The 17,687-nt window shown below is 52.6% G+C and overlaps 1 protein-coding gene across 2 annotated transcripts in view; it reads right to left on the reverse strand.

Moving 5' to 3' along the window:
- Positions 1-1,552: 1,552 nt before the first annotated feature.
- The window catches only part of TMEM63B (transmembrane protein 63B), a 48,776-nt gene continuing 32,641 nt past the window's right edge, over positions 1,553-17,687 (reverse strand). For both annotated transcript variants that reach the window (XM_058020226.1, XM_058020225.1), the window contains 20 exons: positions 14,233-14,323; positions 13,428-13,465; positions 12,534-12,676; positions 12,212-12,263; positions 11,837-11,945; positions 11,245-11,315; positions 10,379-10,459; positions 10,122-10,245; positions 9,894-10,027; positions 9,614-9,751; positions 9,186-9,339; positions 8,814-8,920; positions 7,967-8,053; positions 6,502-6,567; positions 6,200-6,362; positions 5,922-6,027; positions 5,620-5,787; positions 5,366-5,481; positions 5,072-5,152; positions 1,553-4,054 (listed from right to left, as the gene is read on the reverse strand). In XM_058020226.1, coding sequence (XP_057876209.1) covers positions 3,890-4,054; positions 5,072-5,152; positions 5,366-5,481; positions 5,620-5,787; positions 5,922-6,027; positions 6,200-6,362; positions 6,502-6,567; positions 7,967-8,053; positions 8,814-8,920; positions 9,186-9,339; positions 9,614-9,751; positions 9,894-10,027; positions 10,122-10,245; positions 10,379-10,459; positions 11,245-11,315; positions 11,837-11,945; positions 12,212-12,263; positions 12,534-12,676; positions 13,428-13,465; positions 14,233-14,323 — 2,194 coding nt within the window. In that variant the 3' untranslated portion in view covers positions 1,553-3,889. The remainder of the gene's footprint in view (positions 4,055-5,071; positions 5,153-5,365; positions 5,482-5,619; positions 5,788-5,921; positions 6,028-6,199; positions 6,363-6,501; positions 6,568-7,966; positions 8,054-8,813; positions 8,921-9,185; positions 9,340-9,613; positions 9,752-9,893; positions 10,028-10,121; positions 10,246-10,378; positions 10,460-11,244; positions 11,316-11,836; positions 11,946-12,211; positions 12,264-12,533; positions 12,677-13,427; positions 13,466-14,232; positions 14,324-17,687) is intronic.

Consider the following 17,687-nt stretch of genomic DNA (forward strand, 5'->3'; position numbering starts at 1 on the left):
CGGGGGTAAATCCTTCCTAAGCAGGGAGCAGGTTGCACATGCGGCCAGGAGCCATGTCCCTTGCCTGAGGGAAGGGCAACCCAGAAGTTTAAACCAGCTGTACACGGTCCTGCTGCTGCAGGCACAAAGGACCAGTCCAGTCCTGGCCAGCAGCCACTGGAGCTGCCCTGTCCCTATACAGGGGACTCTGTTACAGGCAGCTTGTTCTGCTTGTTCATCCTAGTGCAGAGGCAGCCTTGGGGTGCCCTGCTCTGGGCTGTTGCAAGGACTGCTCCATCTTTTTCCCAGGGAGGTTTGCCACAGGCTGGAAGCATAAGGGGGTCCCTGCATAAGGGGGGCATTATTTAGCTCTGCAGGAACTGCAGGCAGCACTGTGCTTTCAAAGAGCAAGAGGCCTGTCGGGCCAGGGCTTGTTCCTGCTTTGGGTTTGTGCCCATCCTTGTGGCGCTGTTGTCCTGTTCAGCTCCTGCCTTATTACCCTTCAGTGGCCTCCAAAGCTGCTTTCACAGATCCTTCTCCTGGGACAGGAGACAGCTCCTCAATAATCCTGTCACAAAGGCTGTCCCGTGTCCTTCCTCTTATGCTTGGAAGCAGTTTCCCTAAAACATCTGCAAAATCTCTCTGCAATTTGTTTCCTTCCCTCAAGCTTTCCTTTTTACAGTGATCACTGCAGGACTTGGCAGCAAGCACAGTTCTTCTTTCCGTCTTCAGTTTTTTGTTCTCTGGCATTGCCTCTTCCCTTGTCCTTTGGCTGTGGGCAGGAGAGTCTTTTGTCCCCTGCTGGTGCTGCACTGGTGGCACACGAAGCCTGATGACAGTGAGGCGGGCATGGAGCTGGGGTCACTTGTCCGTCTCCGGGCAGCCCCCGCCAGGCCTCGCCTCTCCATTGTGCCACCCTCCAAGCAACGGCCACTGTGCACAGCGTAAGGAGCATGGCATGCAGCAGGCTCCTGGGAAGCATGCCAGATCCAGCCTGCACAGGGAGCAGCAGGGAGCATCCTGGGGGCTGGCTGCTTGCTGTCTGTCCCAGCACTCAGGGCACAGCTGACACATGAGCAGCGTCATGCTTTGGGAAAGTGCTGCTCTGTGCTCCAGGGGTTTAGCATGACCCACAGGCTCCCAAAGGCTGTAGCTGTCCACCCAAACCAGGTGTCCAGGTTCGGAATGGATAGTGCAGGAGAGGCTGTGTAACTTGCTATTGGAACAATGGGGGTGGGCTGACACGTGGCATGAGGCTACCAGTGACATTCCACTACCACATCATTTCCAAACCATCTTCCTCCATTGCAGCCTTAGTACACACAGCTCCCCATCTACCTGCTTTTAGCAGCAAAGTCCCTGATGCTTCTGCAAGTCAGAGGGAAAGCCATTCGTGCTGCGAGAGCCCGTGAGCCACGGCTGAGCTGCTGGCAGGAGGGCAGGGCTTGTGCTCACACTACTCCCCACCCCGCCTTCTGCACCACGCATGCTCCTGCAGCAGCTGGGGTCCTCTCCTCCCAGGTCCCAGCCCCCAGCCCACTCCACAAAGAAAAGACTGCAAACAATAGCTCCTTTTTTTCCTTTTTTTCTTTTGTACACAAATATATACAGGGTATTATACACATCTCTACAGACAGTGCCACTCAGAACACACAGCTCTCTGTGGGTAGGGCCCTGCCAGCCACAGAGGCAGCCCTGGAGCACAGCCGTACCTACAGAGACCACGGCACCCCAGCCCACCTGCTGGACCAGGAGCAAGGGCAGTAGGTGGGTGTGAGAAGAAGGGAAGCAGGATCAACATCCCCCATGCCCCAGCCTGCGAGTGGACCGGGAACTCTCAGCTCACATGCTCATTTCATTCCTGGCCGCTACCTGGAAGGGACGGGCGACTCTCACCATGCCTCTTCACACCCATGTGTGCTCCAGCCCCAGCTGAGCCCTGGAAGCTGGTGTGACCTGCCCTCCCCATGCACTGAAGACCCACACCTCTTCTGTTCCGTCCACCCTTTTCTCCAGGCCTGGGATTCCTATAGAAGTCGTGTAGGAAAGGCAGCTATGTCCTCCCTGGAGCAGCCCCCCACCTGCTCTCTGTGGGTCTGGTTCCCTTCCTCTAGGGAAGGCACAGGGGAGAAAGGCCGTAAGATGTGACCACTGTTCCTGGCAGCTGAGGTGGGCAGGGCTGACAGTTCACTTGTTCTGGTCGATTAAAGTGCTTGGAGCTCCTGGGCCAGCATGGGTGATTGACAAGGTAAATGACCGTCCCCTTTCACCTGGCCCCTCAGGGTACAGCCCCAGGGAGCTGGTACAGCACCCACGATGACAGGCAAAGGGAGGGTGATAGTGTCCGCAATGAGCACCAAACAGGATGGTGGCAGGGTTTGAGGGAAATAAATATAGCTAAATAGCAGAGGGATTTATTATTTTCCTTTACATTTTACACAAGGGGAGGGGGGAAGCAATTGAGGGCAACTGATACTGACCAGAAACAACCTCACAAAATGTCTTTAAACAGGGTCAGTCCTTCCATGTGCCAGGGGCTCCAGTCACCTCTCCCACCCATTCTGTTCCCTGCCTGCCTCTGGGACACAGCTATCAACAGGGAGGGGGCAAGAGCAAGAGGTAGGAGAGGAACAACCCCCCTCTCAGGCTGGGTGGTGGCAGGGGAGCCTACACCAGTCAGGGCAGGTGAAGAAAGTCAGCACAGACTCATGAGGCTTTCATGCTCCTGAAGATGGTGGCCGTGGCTGGAGACAGCTCCTAGGGGCTGCTCTCCCAGGGCTAGCCCCCTCTCTCACCACCTCAGCTGGGGGAAGACCCTGCAGCAGCTCAGGGAAGGAAGCCCATGGGGCCTCATTGCAATGAGGCAGTGCTGATCTAGGCAGGTTGTTGAGGGCCTGTAGCCTGAGACCCTTTCTCCCCTCTCCCTAGCACCCAGGAGACCCCCACACAGCCTCCCCACCCCCAAGCCTGAACCTGCTGTTCAGACATAGGGCAGCAAAAGGGGGGCTGCAGTACCACATGGGGGTCAGGTTGATTTGTTTGAAAGGGGAGTAAAATGTGCAAAGAAAAATGCCACTTTGAATGATGCTGCAAACCCCCGCCTGTGCTCCTGGGAGAGGAGGGAGCAGGACCTGGGGGAGAGGCTGCCTGCGCCTCCTCCTGCTCACGAGAAATGCCCTCAGCACCCCTCATCCTGCAAGGGCCTATCTAGCTCATGTCAACCCAGTGCCCCTTCCCTGGTGTGATGCCACCCTTGACCACGAAGTCAGGGTCAGCGTCACCATCCCTGTGGTGAGGGGGAAGCCTGTCCCCACCCCTGGGCCTGGACCAGCTCCTGGGATGCCACACCAACTGGATGCTGGAAGCAGTTGAGAAAGGACACAGGCAGGCACAGGGAGAAGGTGCAACAAAAGCCAACCCCACCCTGGGTGGGGTTTCCAATAAACTGACTGAAATTTTTCATTCATCACCTTCCTGTAAATCTAATAAATTATTAGTGTTTCTCACCAGAAAGACAGGGGATACAGTTGCCTGCTCAGAAGACCCCAAATGTTCCCCTTATGCCCCTTCCCACAAAGCACCCAGCTTTCCTCCTCCCTGCAGGTCCAGGGCAGCACCGCGGGGGTTATGGCCCCCTCCTCCCCAGCCTCTGGGAGTCTGGGGTCCAGGGATGCATTGAAGAAGGTAGCTAGTAAAGAGCATGCCTGCCGAGCAGCCGGGCTGGCGCAGGGGAGGAGGGGCAGGGAGATGGAGAGCTTGCAGCAGGGCCCCTGCCCTCACTGAAGGCAGCAGCCCTGGGGGCGGGAGGGTGAGGGCAGCAGCCAGCACCCGCAGGTGCTTCTTCCCAGGTCTCCGTGCGCACAGCCTGCCCTGCTCCTGGGCCTCCTTCCCCTCCCGCCCTTTGAGGTCCCTACTGGTGGATCTCATTCTCTATCAGGCTGTCCTCACACGACTGGAAATCTGTGTCATTCATGCCGTCTGCGTTGATGAGCTCCTCATCCTGCGATCCCTGCTCCTCCGACTCTGTAACTTCGCCCTCCGGCGAGGAGTCCTGCAGCACTTGGGCGATGTACTTCTGTCAGGGGCAGGCAAGGGGCAGGGAGAGAGCAGAAACACACCTGAGTCCAGGGAACTTCTCCAGGAAGCAGAGCACAGCACACTAAGCACCATGCATGAGGCTGAGCGTGGGGATTTGCTGGGAGGGCAAGGAAGAGTCCAGACTCTATGGAATATACCAGGAGTGAGGCTTGGCCCTGAAACACTGGATGTGTTTCAATCCCCAGCAGCCTGGGACAGGGCATCTGGGCTAGGAAAGAATGTGGCTTCTCAGGCTCTTTGGAGCCATTGTGAACTGGAAGACTGCACTTCCTTTTTTGCTAGCAGATGTGTCTTAAAGCTCTGCCTGCCTCTTATAAGGATTCTCCTTTTGGCAAAATGTTGCTGCTCTTAGCTGTCTGGAGCCTAGGAGGGAGCCTGGATTACATGTGCACACCCCAGCCCTGCTCTCCTGAGGAAGCAGGAGGCTCTGCTTTACCTCATCTCTGCAGCCCTGCATAGATCCCCACTACAAAAACCTTGTGAAAGGAAGCAGTCGGAGTGAGACAGTTGAGCCAAGGTGAAGTTCCAAAAACCGACTCTGGGGTTCTCAGAACGTTGGACAGGGGAGAGAAGAGTCCCCAGAGCACTTCCATGGCCTTCAAGGCAATGTCCACAGAGATGCCTTTGTGTTGGCACTAGGACAAGCCTGGTGGGTGACAGCCTCTGCTGGCGTGCAAGCGTGCAAAGATGCAGAATGAGAAGGGAGACTGACCCGGCTGGATTCACCGTCCCAGCCGAAAGAGAGACGGAAAGTAAATGCACAGCATCTGAGGAGCAGCGGGAAAGAGGTGTGTGTGTGGGGGTTACACGTCACCGAGAGCAGGTGAGGGGCACAGTGCCCAGCAGTTGCCTCCCACCCTCACTGGGAGGATCCAGGTGCTGACTCAGAAAAATGAAAAGTGAGGAGTGAGGTACTCAGACAGGGAGTTACCTCCCCCTTTCCAAACAGAGGCAAGGAGTGTGCCAGGGCACAGAGGTGGGGATAGTGACTCACAGCTGATTTGGGAGCCGGCAGATTAGTGGCAGGTCTCCCATTCTGCCTATTGTCTATGGCATCCACTTCTGTGTGGTCAATCTGGAGAGAAAAGGAGAAATTGAGAATGCCAGGGCAACATACTTGCTGTCCCACCTCAGCAATATACAGGCAGCAGAGACAGCCTAAGGACTATCCCCTCTGTGAAGTCAGGGTTGCCAAAGAGCAGGCTGGGACCCCTCAGAGCCCCTGCTGCTATGTGGTTGAGTTGTGCTACCAAGGAGGAGGGTCCTGCACCCAGCCATTCTGCCTCACCTTGTAGTTGTGAGCGCTGAGGTATTTGAAGTGCCCAAAGCAGACATGACACAGGCAGATCACAATGGTGATCACGAGGACCACAAAGGTGAACATGGAAGTGGGGGCCAGGAACCCTGGGGCAAAGGAAAACCAATGTCAGTGTCAAAAGGATTGTGACCATGCTCTGCGGCTGGAGGCTGCCAGGATCAGAGCCTGGCCAGGGAAGTGGCTCAGTAGGAGGCTAAGGGTTGGCATCCCAGCCCAGTGCTCACCTGCGCGCACTGTGGAGAAGAAGAGAAGCCAGAAGAGGCAGAGGATAGGGGCTGCCACTACCTGATTTACAGCCCCTGAATGGATCTTCTTGTCCAGCTTGGCAGGCAGGTAAGCATAATACAGGTTGTACCGGTCCACCAGGTGCTTCAGCAGCATGTACATGAGCCCTGGGAGAAGGAGAAGAAAGCCAGACAAGTGGGGCATCAGCCTCTTTGCTAGACTGAGAGGAAATATCTCTCCCACATCAGCCTTCTTGCTTACCCTCCATCTCTGGCACCGGGGGCAGAGGGGTATGGCTTACCAAAAGGGACGATGATGGGGCAGGTGATGCTGTATGTCATGACTACAGTGAAGACACACATCATCCAGGCGTAAGCAGCCCCAAACTGGAACTCGTAGGCCTGGTGCTGCGGGAGGGAACGGAGACCCATCAGCAGGAGGACCCTGAGAGCTGAGTGGGTATTTGCAACACACCCAGCTCTATGCACAGCACCGGGCGAGCCCCATCCATCAGGGCCCCACTGCAGCACTCCCCTCCCGGGGTGCGGGCACACCCCATCCCTCAGCCCCACTACATACGCGTTTGACGTTCCTCCGCTCGGCCGCCGAGCGGGCCAGGCAGAGTCGGATCATGTACATGAGCAAACCGGGGATGCGCAGCAGGTCCATGGCGTTCCCGATGAAGGCGGAGGCGATAACGTAGTTGACAAAGAAAGCCCCATTGTCTGGCAGGAACACACACCTGGGGAGATGCAGCAAGAGCAGGCTGCAAGGGGTGCTCCCTCCTTGCAGGGCAGCAGCTGGGAGTCCCCCTAACCTCTGGATGCCAACAAGAACCTCCTCCCATTGTAAACAAAGCCTTTCTGCTCAACGCCACTTACTCAAATCGTACGGCAGCTTCAGCAAGGAATTTTTTGTCGAACAACCAGCGGAAAAATACATCCAAGCTGTGGGGGAAGAGGGCAAGAAGAAAAGATGAACCATCAGAAGCAGCAACAGACAGAAATGCACATATGTAGAAGCTGCTCTAGAAGATTCAAAGCTCTGACCATAGACTGTGTTGTTCCCTGTGGAGTGTCACCAGCAATTATGTAAACTGGACATTAGAAAAAAATAAAACTAAACAAAACAATGCAACATCAAAAAGGGATTTAAAGCTTCCTATTCATGTATGTTTTTATCCCTTTACTCTAATCCTATAAATATTTCTCCTCTCTCCTCTGTCTGGGTGCAACATCCACATAAGGAACAGATGACTGACTCTACAGAAGAAATTGGTTACATACAAGGTACCCTCCAACAAGAGATTTAAAGAAATCCCTTAGAAGAAACAAATCCCATTTTTCTCAATTTTGTTTTTCAATATAAAACTATCCAATCTTTTGACACTGGTGGAGTGCAGAGCTCAACAGGCAACAGCAGAGGGACTGACTCCTCAGAAGGAAGCGTGGTCTCTTTTGTGGTCAAAATGCAAACACTCTGAGACCATTCACCTGCCCAAGATGCAAGTTTACATGCAAGAAGGCTTTATTAATCTGTGTTGCAAACATGTAGTCACTGTAGTCACCCAGTGGGATGAAGGACTATTCTTCTGCCACTATCAGATGGTTTGTCTTATTCTCAGGATTTGTCTGACATCACCACTGAGAGGGTGTATCTCAAATATGGAATTTAGGTGGGATCTTAAAGATCCCTGACCCCACAATGTGTAAAGAATGAGCGAGCACAGTTAGAGTTCCCTGCCCCCCACCCACTCCCCAGTTTTTTCTTTCTCACACTGTTCTCCTACTTGGCCCCTGTTCAGCGCTAGAGCCCACCACAATGGCTGGCAGGTGATGCATCAGTATTTCCTACAGAACAATATTTAAAGTGCAGGAAGATTTGAAGCATACACCCAAAGAGATGAGCACTTCTGTACCAAACTATCCCACCCAGCCAAGCAGCATAACCTATTCAAGTTCTGGCTTAAAGGAGGAATTCACTAGTTTTGTGCAAAATTTGGACTGCACGCTGAGGACAGAGGTGGAGAATGCCTCCTTCACCAGCAGATGTCAAGCAGACTTTTCACACGTACTCATCTACCATGCCAAATTTTGCTGCATTATTTGTAACATCATGGCACATGTCAATCTGCAGATTGAGTCAGTAAAGTCCTAGAGATCCAGTCATGTATGGTCTGGCCTGCTCTCCCTCAACTCACATTAAATACCAGTCTCCCAATGGGATGGTGGCCAGAGCACCAGTGCAGTGAGGAAAGGATGTTGTAAAAAGAAAAGAACGATCAGGCGTGCACCTCAACCCTCCCTGTGCTCCATAACTTTGTACCTGCCTTCCCACAACTCCTACCTGCTCAGGCCCAGAGATGGTAGCAGCAAGACCATGAAGATGAGGAAGGTGTAACACTTGTGCATGGTTGTCCTATTCTCTCCAGACCTGAGGACAGAGAAGCTGTTACCCTTTCACCCCACCAGTCACCATTAGAAACTGTGCTTCCAATGGCTTTCCATCAGTAAGCAGTTCCCAATGTCTAATCTAAATCCCACCCTGTCCCTTCCTAGTACACATCCCCTTTTCCTCCAGCATATTTGATATCTGTTATCAGGTCTCCATTCCTTTCCCCTTGTCTCACAGGCTCTGCAATCATCTTCCCTGACCTGTAATCCCGAGAGCTGGTGACACCCTCCCCCACCAGTCCCTGCAACATAGACCAGAAAACAAAAGTTACATTGAGTGTCCTGCAGGGTACGTGTCTCACAAGCAGCAGGCTTCTAGTGCTCTGCACTTCAAGTGCCTTCTCTGTGACCAGAAACCAGAGCAGCTAAAATGATTTTCCCTTGGAATTGCTACATCTTACACATACAGGCACACCACCCCTGCCTGGCTCACCTGAGCCAAGACTTCCCTTGCTACTTGCATTTCTCATAGTGACCAGCCCCAACTCCTCCCAGCTTTCTTCTTCTTGTAGACCTGTCAAGCTCTGCTCAGACAACCATGCTGCACAACAGCAGCTAAAGACTGGCAGGACAACTGTCCACAGCAGTCCCCAGGTGCCCAAAAGGTGCAACATAACACCATGCTGGAGTGGAAGACAGAAGTTCAAGCAAAAGATCCAGCCTATAGCTTATGTAGTCAGAAGCGTCTAGCAGCCAATCAGCACACTAAGAAGGTAAGAACAGGTGCTGGCTGTCCTTACCTGGTCCAGTGTGCTTCAAAGAAGGCAGAGTAGTATACAATGGTGGGCAGAAGAGCAGAGAAGCACCACAGCAGCAGGGTGGGGAAAAACTGGGTGATGATTGGGTTCTGCAACAAGGCAGAGAAGAAATCACATGTTACATGGTGAACCAGCTCTTGTGCCAGGCAAAGGTACAGTTGCCTCTGCTGATGCCAAGGCCCCAGCACTGTGACTGCCACTGCACCCTGTCCAGGCTCAGCACTTCCCTCATGTCAGGTTAACAGGACCCAGGAACAATGACAATCTTTCTCCCTATGCCCAGCTTTGCAGGGGATGTTGTGCCTTGGGGTGGTTCCTGGTTACCCACCCTGCACCTGTCTCCAAAGTCCTTACATTGAGGTACTCCACGGGCTTGGTTACATTGAACTTGTCCATAGTGGTGATGATGATAGCAGGAGTGGTGAGAAAGAAGAGAAGGATGAAGAGGACCACATTAATCACAAAGCAGCGGATCCACCATATAAAGCCCCGGATGGAGAGGTGTTCCCTGAGAGGGAGAAAGAGGACATCAGAATGGCTGCACAGGGCAGAATACCAGGTGTGAGGCTTTGCATGCACACCACAGCCCAGCCTGGTGAACAGCACTTGGGGTGCCAGCCCAAGGCTTTCTCCTCCCAGTGAGATCAGACCTCTAGCTCAGCCAGGCTGGGCTTCAGCAAGAACAACTCGCTCAGCTCCTGGAGGAGCAGACGGAGAGGGACAAAGGGAGGGTGCTCCCCTTTCCCACTGGCAGGGCCACTGAACCCTACAGAGCTGCTCACCAGTAGATGTTCTGTGGGTCAGGAGCGTAACTGACAGTCCAGCTGGAGACATGGAGGGACTCACTGCAGGAGGAGGCTCTGGGCTCCCCACGGCACGCACAGCCCTGGCACTTACAAGCATTGAAATCTTTGAGGATTCTAGACAAGAGAAAGAGGGACAGGCTGACACAAAAGGCTGGCAGGCACAAGCTGAGGGGATGCCTTAGTGCTGCTGTTCTGATTTAAAGCAAAGGCTGGGACAAGTCACCTTCTCGGGGAGGGCGGGACCATCTGCACTCACATGGCTGTGATGGTCTCATTGTGGAAGGTGACAAAGGCCATCCCCAGAGGCTTTTCATTAACCTTCTCCTTCTCCCGCTTGTAGTCATCTTTGAGCTTCTCCTCCAGCTTGGTATAATACTCGATAGCCTCCACCTGAGCAGGAGGACAGAGGTCAGAGGAGAGATGATGTGGGGACCCAAGCCACGGGACACCCAACTTCTGCCCAACACCTCTAGCACTACCCTACCTCCTCACAGCCCCTGATGGCACAGCAGCACAGGTGGCCACAGGGCTTGGGGTTGATCATGGATGGGGTGTTGTCCTTGCTCTGCAGGTTGGTGAAGTAGATTCGTCCACGCTCAGCTTTCTTCCTGAAACACGAGAGCGGAAGAGAAAAAAGAAAGGAAAGAAAGAGGGTGACTCATAAAAGCTCTGTGGCACCAGACTTGAGGGGGTATCAGGAACATCAGCCCACTCTGCCTTTTCTCCAAAAATAGAGATTACCTCTCTGCATCAAGGAACATCAGCCGGGCAACATCATAGCAGGGACGGGCCTCCAGGACAGTGCAATTGGCATAGGCCTCCCTGTGGGTGAGAAACATCAGTTCATCACAGCTGGCACCACAGGTACCCCTCAAGCAAACTCCAAGTGGTCAAGACTTCTCTCTGGCCCTGAGAAGAGTGTCCTGGGCTGAGCATAGTGATGCATACCACGAGTTTGCAGGGGAGCCTGCACACTGTCCCTTACAGCTGACTTAAAACACAGGGCAAATGCTACATCCCTAAGGCTTTGGAACAAGGAGCCTTTCTGGACTTCTGCCCTATAGCAGCTAGGAGTCTCTCTGACCTCCCTCTGCCTTCACAGGCTTGTGGTCAGAAAGTGGCAGAAGGGTTCCCAAAGGGTACAAAGCATTTCTTTTCCACCATGGTGCTTCTAAACATGGTCCTGACTGTGAGGTTCTGACAGAAGAGGAATTAAATTTTATTGTTAAACAGACATACTTTCTACAAGGACTGTGATCAGGGCAGCAGCACAACATCCCACAGTCACTGCTTCAGCACCTCCTGCCTCTATCTCATCTGTGAACTTAACTACAACTGAAGACATGCCCTGTCCATTGCTTACCACAATGACCCCCTATGGCTCTGCAAGAGATGGCTGAGCCTTTCCCAAGGCACAAAACAAAGGATACTTCAAATTCCAATAAGAAGCAGAAAAATAACAGTGAGCGACCCAAAATAAAGGTATTCACTGATTTTGCTTAGCTCTCTGCTCTCAATGTATTTTTGCCATTCCAGATAACACTAGTACTACCCTAATAAAAACATCCCAATTACAGAACAGTCTTTAGAGACACAGTGAGACTTACTCAAAATGCTTCTTGATCTTCTCTGGCTCAGCATATTTTGAGATCCCATTGATGAATAGAGTTCGCTTAACCTGGAAAGAAGAGAGAAAGGAGAGGACAGGTAGGTGTGGATGGTGTAAAAGACCACATTGCAGCAAGACCCCCTCCCAAGACCTGTGTCAGTGATGAAAAAGGGTGGCTCCATCAATTCTAGCTACCAGGGCTCCCCTTCTCCTGTGCTTTTGCTGGTTATAGTCATTCTGCACTCAGATGCACTGCAGATTGACAGGCTAGGGACTTACACAGCAGATGCCTGAACATAAATACAGCTACCCTTCAGAAATGAAGAAGGTAGAAGCTGGAACAACCCCTAAGGAAGAATGGGGTCCTTCCACATGTTTACCCAGTGCAGGCCTCTCCAGTTTCCCCATAGGCAGTCATAGCTGCTGCTCTGGAGGTGATCTGCCTTTGGCCAGGCAGAATAAAATCAGCCAAAACATGACAACACTAAAATTGCTGTGGAAATTGAGGTGCTCAGCATTGTCTCCAAGGCTACCTGACGACCACAGAGCATGGGAAAACGTGTCTGGGAGAGTGGCCAGATCCTGCTCACCAAGTCATCCTCTTTGTAGCGCATCTTGGAAGTGTGCCGGCGCATGCTGTACACAGTCAGCAGCAGGTACAGGAAAGCAAAGGTGGTGTGCAGCCACAGCAGGTTATTCCTGTCACAAGGGAGACCACAAAGGTCACTGCAAGGTTGTCACTACAAGTCTGGCCCTGAAAGTACTGGGGGCTTGAGTGTATTCAGCATAGCACACACATGCCCTACAACCAAATTCCAGGAGCTCAGCCTGGAAATTGGAGCAGGGACAGTAGCCTCACAGCAAGGGCAGAAATACAACCTTAAATGAGATTAGGCTCTGCAGCAAATGAACATTTATGCCCCTTGAGGGCCTCAATTACCCATCCCAGCCCTGCCCAAACATACCCAGACTTCAGGTTAGCGATAGTTGTCCTCCCAAAACTGTAGGCATTGTTTTCTAGAGAGAAAGAGGCAGACACAAATGTGTTCAGTTATACTGAGTGGGACAGAGCATCACTAGAGTGAGCTACAGCAAGAGTATCACCTGCAGAATTCCTAAAAACCCAAGTTACACAGGATGATCCTGTGGATGCACTACAGTCAAAGTGAGACAGCAGTTAGGGTTTGTCTGTGTTGGTCCTGTCCTGCCCTCCACTGCTACCCAATGGTCTGGAGCATGGTGTTGAGAGCAGATGCCCCAGCCTGGCCAAAAGCTCCTCGTTCTCACCTAGCAGGTCCCCTGAGAAGTTGACCGGTAAGACGATGCCCACGGAAAGCACACCCACGACCACCAGCAGCCCAATGATGTGCCTCTGGAAGGACAGGTAGTGCACTGCATCCACCCCGCATTTGTCTCGGATCTCATCATCCCTGCCAAGGAGAGAACAGCTGTCAGACAATTTTCTACATTTCCTCAAGTGCTGGGGAAAATTACAGGGCTGCAGCTGCCCTCCTGATCTGAACACACACAGCACCCCTTGTTCTGCCCTACAGAGCTGTAGCCAGACTCTGGATTTGGGAGCCCAGCACTCAGCCTTGAAGCAGCCTGGGCAGAAACCTGCCTGTGCAATGATTACCCAGCCCTGCACTCCATGGCCCTGCTTTCTGTCCCTCAGGAGAGGCAACTGGACACCTTATACCCCTCCAGGTGAGCCTTGCCTTCCCTGCTAAGATACAAATGCTGATGCTGTCCCACAGCATTCTGAACAGAAGTGCTTGGGAGACTACTCCTGTGTTTCATCAAGCTGAGGGAGCCTCCCTGCATTCTCCTCATAGCCATCCCTGAGACAGCAGAGCCTCTAGCAAGAGTGTCAGGGTGATGAGTTTCTTTGCAGAGTGGGGACAGTTTCTGAGATGGGACTGAGGTAGGGCAGCCATGGGCCTGGGTTCTCTCCTCTGTCACAGACTCACTCTGTGACCTTATTTTGGCTTTAGGACTCCTCACATAGTCCTGTCTTTGCTTGTCCTCTCCAGAGGACAAATTTCACTTGTGCTCTTCAGAGAGGGGGCTGCAGCAAGGGCAGTGATTTCATGAAGCTGGTACTGCACTGGGTGTCCCAACAACCCTGCACTGCCCCTCCTTCCCCATGTGGGTCCCCCACATAGGTCCTGGGGCACTCACTTTATCCTGAAGATGGCTGTCAGCCAGGAGCAGAAACCCTGTGCAAAAAGAAAACAGAACAGTTTCACTACACTCTGTGTTCCTTTATCCCAGCTCCCTCCTTCAAAGGTCCCAGGGACCAGGCTGGTGTCCTTGCACCTCCACTTACTTGGCTTGGGAGGGGGTATTGGGGGCAGACTACAAGCACCCAGATGTGCAGAGCCACAGAAGGGCCAAGGTGAAGGAGGTGACAGTGCTACTCCATGAAGCACAACACTCTGCTGTGTGGCTCTCCCCTACCAACTGGTAGCCCTGCCTTCAAGGCAACCCATGGGCTCCTGGCTACCATGGAACACCCAGAAAATTTAGCATACAGGTACTTCAGCCATCATGCTGGACAAGAGAAACTCTGTAAGGACTGGGAAGGTAGGCTGGGCCAAGGCAGTGCTCCTCAAAGGACACCTGGGGGAGCTTCACCCCCCCTCCATCACACCCATTATCCTCCCCTTGAGCAAGGAAAAACCCAGTAGAGAAAGATGCCAGCGTGAGGAAGAGCTGGCAAGTAAGTATTGCTTGTAATGCTGAGATTATAGGCTGGACAGATGTCTGTTAAGCCACAGTGATCTAGAGCCTATTTACTGAAGCACGTGTTTAAGAGCTGCATAGTTTCTTGAGCTCTATACCACACTCACACAACACACTACAAGATGTGGGACTTAAGGCCCAGGAACAGGCAGAAGTGTTTCTCCTGAAGAGCCCTTGGTTGAGCCAAACTGTGGGTGCCTGGCCCCCTAAGGCAAAGCGTTTGACTCTTGTGGCTACTCACGTTGTCCCTCTGGTCGAAGTCCACAGAGCTGGAGACGGAGGTGAGGCGCTCGTAGCGGTCATGGTTGTCAGAATGCAGGGCGGAGGCTACGCTAAAATGACAAGTGGGAGGTGAGGGAGAAAGTTAGGAGATGCGAAGAGGCAGCCTGGCCAGGAACCACGAGCACCCAGGAGACGAGAGGTTAATTCAGGTCAGTTTGCACCCGGCGAGATGGAGAGAGGTAAGATCAGAGGTAGCAGTAAAGAGAGAACCCTCCTCAGATGGCATGCTGAGCCAGGCAAAGCCCATGGGCTTAGCCCATGGATGCTACTTGTTAGGCACCTTCTGAAAGGCACCCAATACTATGTGGCAGTCCCTGCAAGGAGAGGCTGGCAGAGGCTGCCACAGAGGAAGAGGTGAGGTCTGTTTAGCACAGGGTTTAGAGAGCAGAAAGGAAGTGAGAACTGGAGGCTGCCACAGCCCTTCTGGCTCTGGCATAGCTGGAGACGCACTGGGAGCAGCCCCTGTCCTGGAGGACCTCACTCATCTTCAGGAAGTGGAAGGAAGGAGTCTGGTGGGCTGCATCCTGCTATACCAGTCCTCCTCACCCTTAGTGCTTCAGTGCAGGAGGAAAAATTCAGCTGCCTGAAGCCAGGCTCAGTGCAACCTGCTTCCCAGCCTCAGCTGAGCCTCCAGCCTGGAAATCCCTTGAGCAGGACAGACAGCTAGAACTGAATGTCTCCATGCTAAAGTACAGAAAAGCAAAAGGGGTGAATATCACAAAACTGCTTTACTCCAGCTAGAGGCAGGGACCTAGATGAAGAACCCGCAGCAGAAGCATCCAACAGCTCCCACTATAAACAGAGGCAGAGGGCAGCTGGAAAAGGAGGCAAGAGAAGGCCCAGAGATCTAAATTAAATAGCACTTGCAAGGTGACAACTGCAGGCTGGGATCTCGGAGGTGCAAGAAGAGACACGACTGATCTGAAGGCTAGAAACAAATGGGAAAAAACCAAATGAAAATATGGCCTCCCTTCAGTCAGTACAGGCTCAAGGAGGGTAAGATGGGCAAGAACACAGAGAAACAGCTGCTGAGAGACAAGTGCTAGAGAGGAGGTGGATGACACTATGGGAAGGAGAACAAGTAGAGATCTCATGAGCATTTGGAAGGAAAGTGGATGAGACACGTGGCCTCTCTTAGAGCAGAGTAGCACCTGCTGAGTCTCCAGTTCCTAGCTGGAAGTAACAGAGACAGGGGAAAGGAGATTAGCTGAAGGTCAGGGGACTACAGGGGACTACTGCAGATTAGACAGTGGTGTGCAGCCCCACAGTCTGCTCTGCTGGAGGGACAGAGACAGCTTTGACCCAGCTCCCAAGCCTTCAGCTCTTTATAATCACAGAGGCTTTGCAGCTGGGCACAGGGAGCAAGGGTGAATTTCTGCTGAAGAGAAATTTCTGTCCTGGGAAAAGCCCAGCATGCTGACACCATAAGCATTTAGACAACCAGGATACTTCAGCTCTGTGCAGAGGGATGCAGTGACAATAAACAAGATGATCTGAAGTGTTTAGAAGACAGAGGATGCAAAACCTTGCCAAAGATGGAAAGCTGAATAGGGAGCTCCAACAGCAGGTGCACCAGGATGGAGACATTTTAAAGCAAAGCACTGACAGTGCAAGTGGGTGAAAGCAAGATTTCCCCAAATTAAGACTAAGGTGGGATCCTGCATGATGCAGGTTTGGTGCAGGCCCTGCCAGAAAAGGAGAAATACAGGATCTGAGGCACAGCTAGCCTCAGGCTGATGGAATCACAGGTTCCAAGAGAGCATGCTGTGGAAAGCGCTTGCTGGGGTGTGAAGCTGGAGGTGGTTGCATGGGTGCAAGCCCCACAGGGCTCTGTGATCACTTCCCTCATACACAGAGGTGCAAGTGGGTTGCTATGATCTCCCAGGGCAGACTGAGTTGCCACTTGAGACTGTTAATGGCTACTGCAAGCTCTGACAAGTCACAGGACAAGGGCACTTGCTGGTTCTAAGGGAAAGGGAACTCATCAGAGGAGGATGCCCTCTCCCACAAAGAGCAGTGTTATACACTCAGGGGCTGGGAGCACCAGGTGACACATACGTGTTCCTAACCCATCACCTGTCACTGCACTCCCCAGCACAGAACAGCTGGGATGGCAATGTGCCACTGGCCTTGAAAGAGCACAGAGAGAATGAGACTTCCTTACTGAGTTCTGCAGGTTTTTGGAGGCTTCTGGCTGCTAACACTGTCCCAGCTCATGCAGTAGCTTTAGGGGTGGTGTGTGTGGTGTGTATGGAGCAGATGGCTCCACCAAGCTCAAATGAAAAACAGGAAGAGGAAGAAGTGGCCCCCTGGAGAGAGACAAGCATAAATGTGAGGATAAATGAAGTGGCTCCCTAAAAAGTCCTCAGAGCATGATGGCTCTACTACCTCTGCCTTACTCCCCCCACAAGATGTTAGCAGTGAAAAGTTTCCAGACACACCTGAAGCAGGGCCAACCACTAGTGGAGCAGTCAAGCACGAGCAAGAGGTCCCCTCTGTGCCATGTACCACAGTGACCACTAGTTCTGTTTTAACAACTTCAACTGCTCTTCTCCCAAGGACAAGGATCAGCTGCAAAAATCAGGCAGATTCTTGTACCACTTTAAGGCAGTAGCAGGTCCCTGCTTTGCAAGTGGGAAAAGGAGGCTGCAGCTTGCTGCCCTGGCCTCAGACACAAATCAGTGTGGCTGGAGTGACCATGGCAGGCTGTGCACTGCCAGCTGATCATCCTCTCTGCAGCACATAACCACCCAACCAGTCAGCAAGGCACAGGCAATGGTCTTTTCTTGGGCACAAAAGCAGAAAGAAAGAGATAAGAACAGGGAGGACAGTCCATGGCAGGGCTTAATGGGCATCACCAGACCAAGGTGACAAAGGATGCTTCCAGCAGCACTGAGGCAAAAGGTTTCTTCCAGCAGGGAAGAGAGAAAATCAAGGGTGCTTCCTTGCTGGGTGTGGGTTTAGGTGGCAAGGGACAAGGGCCAAAGGTTGCCTTGGTGCCAGCAGCCTCGCAGATAAAAAGGAAAGGCAGTACACTTGCCAGATCCTCTTTGTGCATCTGCCTACCTTTGCAGATGGTGAGGGAACAGCTCTTGTGGCAACCTGGCACAAGAAGGACCAGGCAAAGTAGCCTCCCCTGCACCTGGGTGACCTGAGTGTACTATGGGCTCAGACAAGCAAGTTTGCTTACTTCCATCATAAGGCAGGATATCAGGACACAAGCAGATAGAGCAGGGCATGTGATACAGCACCCTCTGCCCAAGGACTGAGAGCTCCTTGGCACTGCTGCTCTCTAGGAGCATTTAAGGGCTACTAGGGGAAAACCAGGGTGCATTCAGCTGTGGTAGTGGATGACACAAAGGGGAGGGAAAGAAGAGCACAAATCCACCGAGAGACACAAATTCATGCCCAAAC

This window comes from Melospiza georgiana, chromosome 3 (assembly GCF_028018845.1).
Source record: "Melospiza georgiana isolate bMelGeo1 chromosome 3, bMelGeo1.pri, whole genome shotgun sequence".
NCBI lineage: Eukaryota > Metazoa > Chordata > Aves > Passeriformes > Passerellidae > Melospiza > Melospiza georgiana.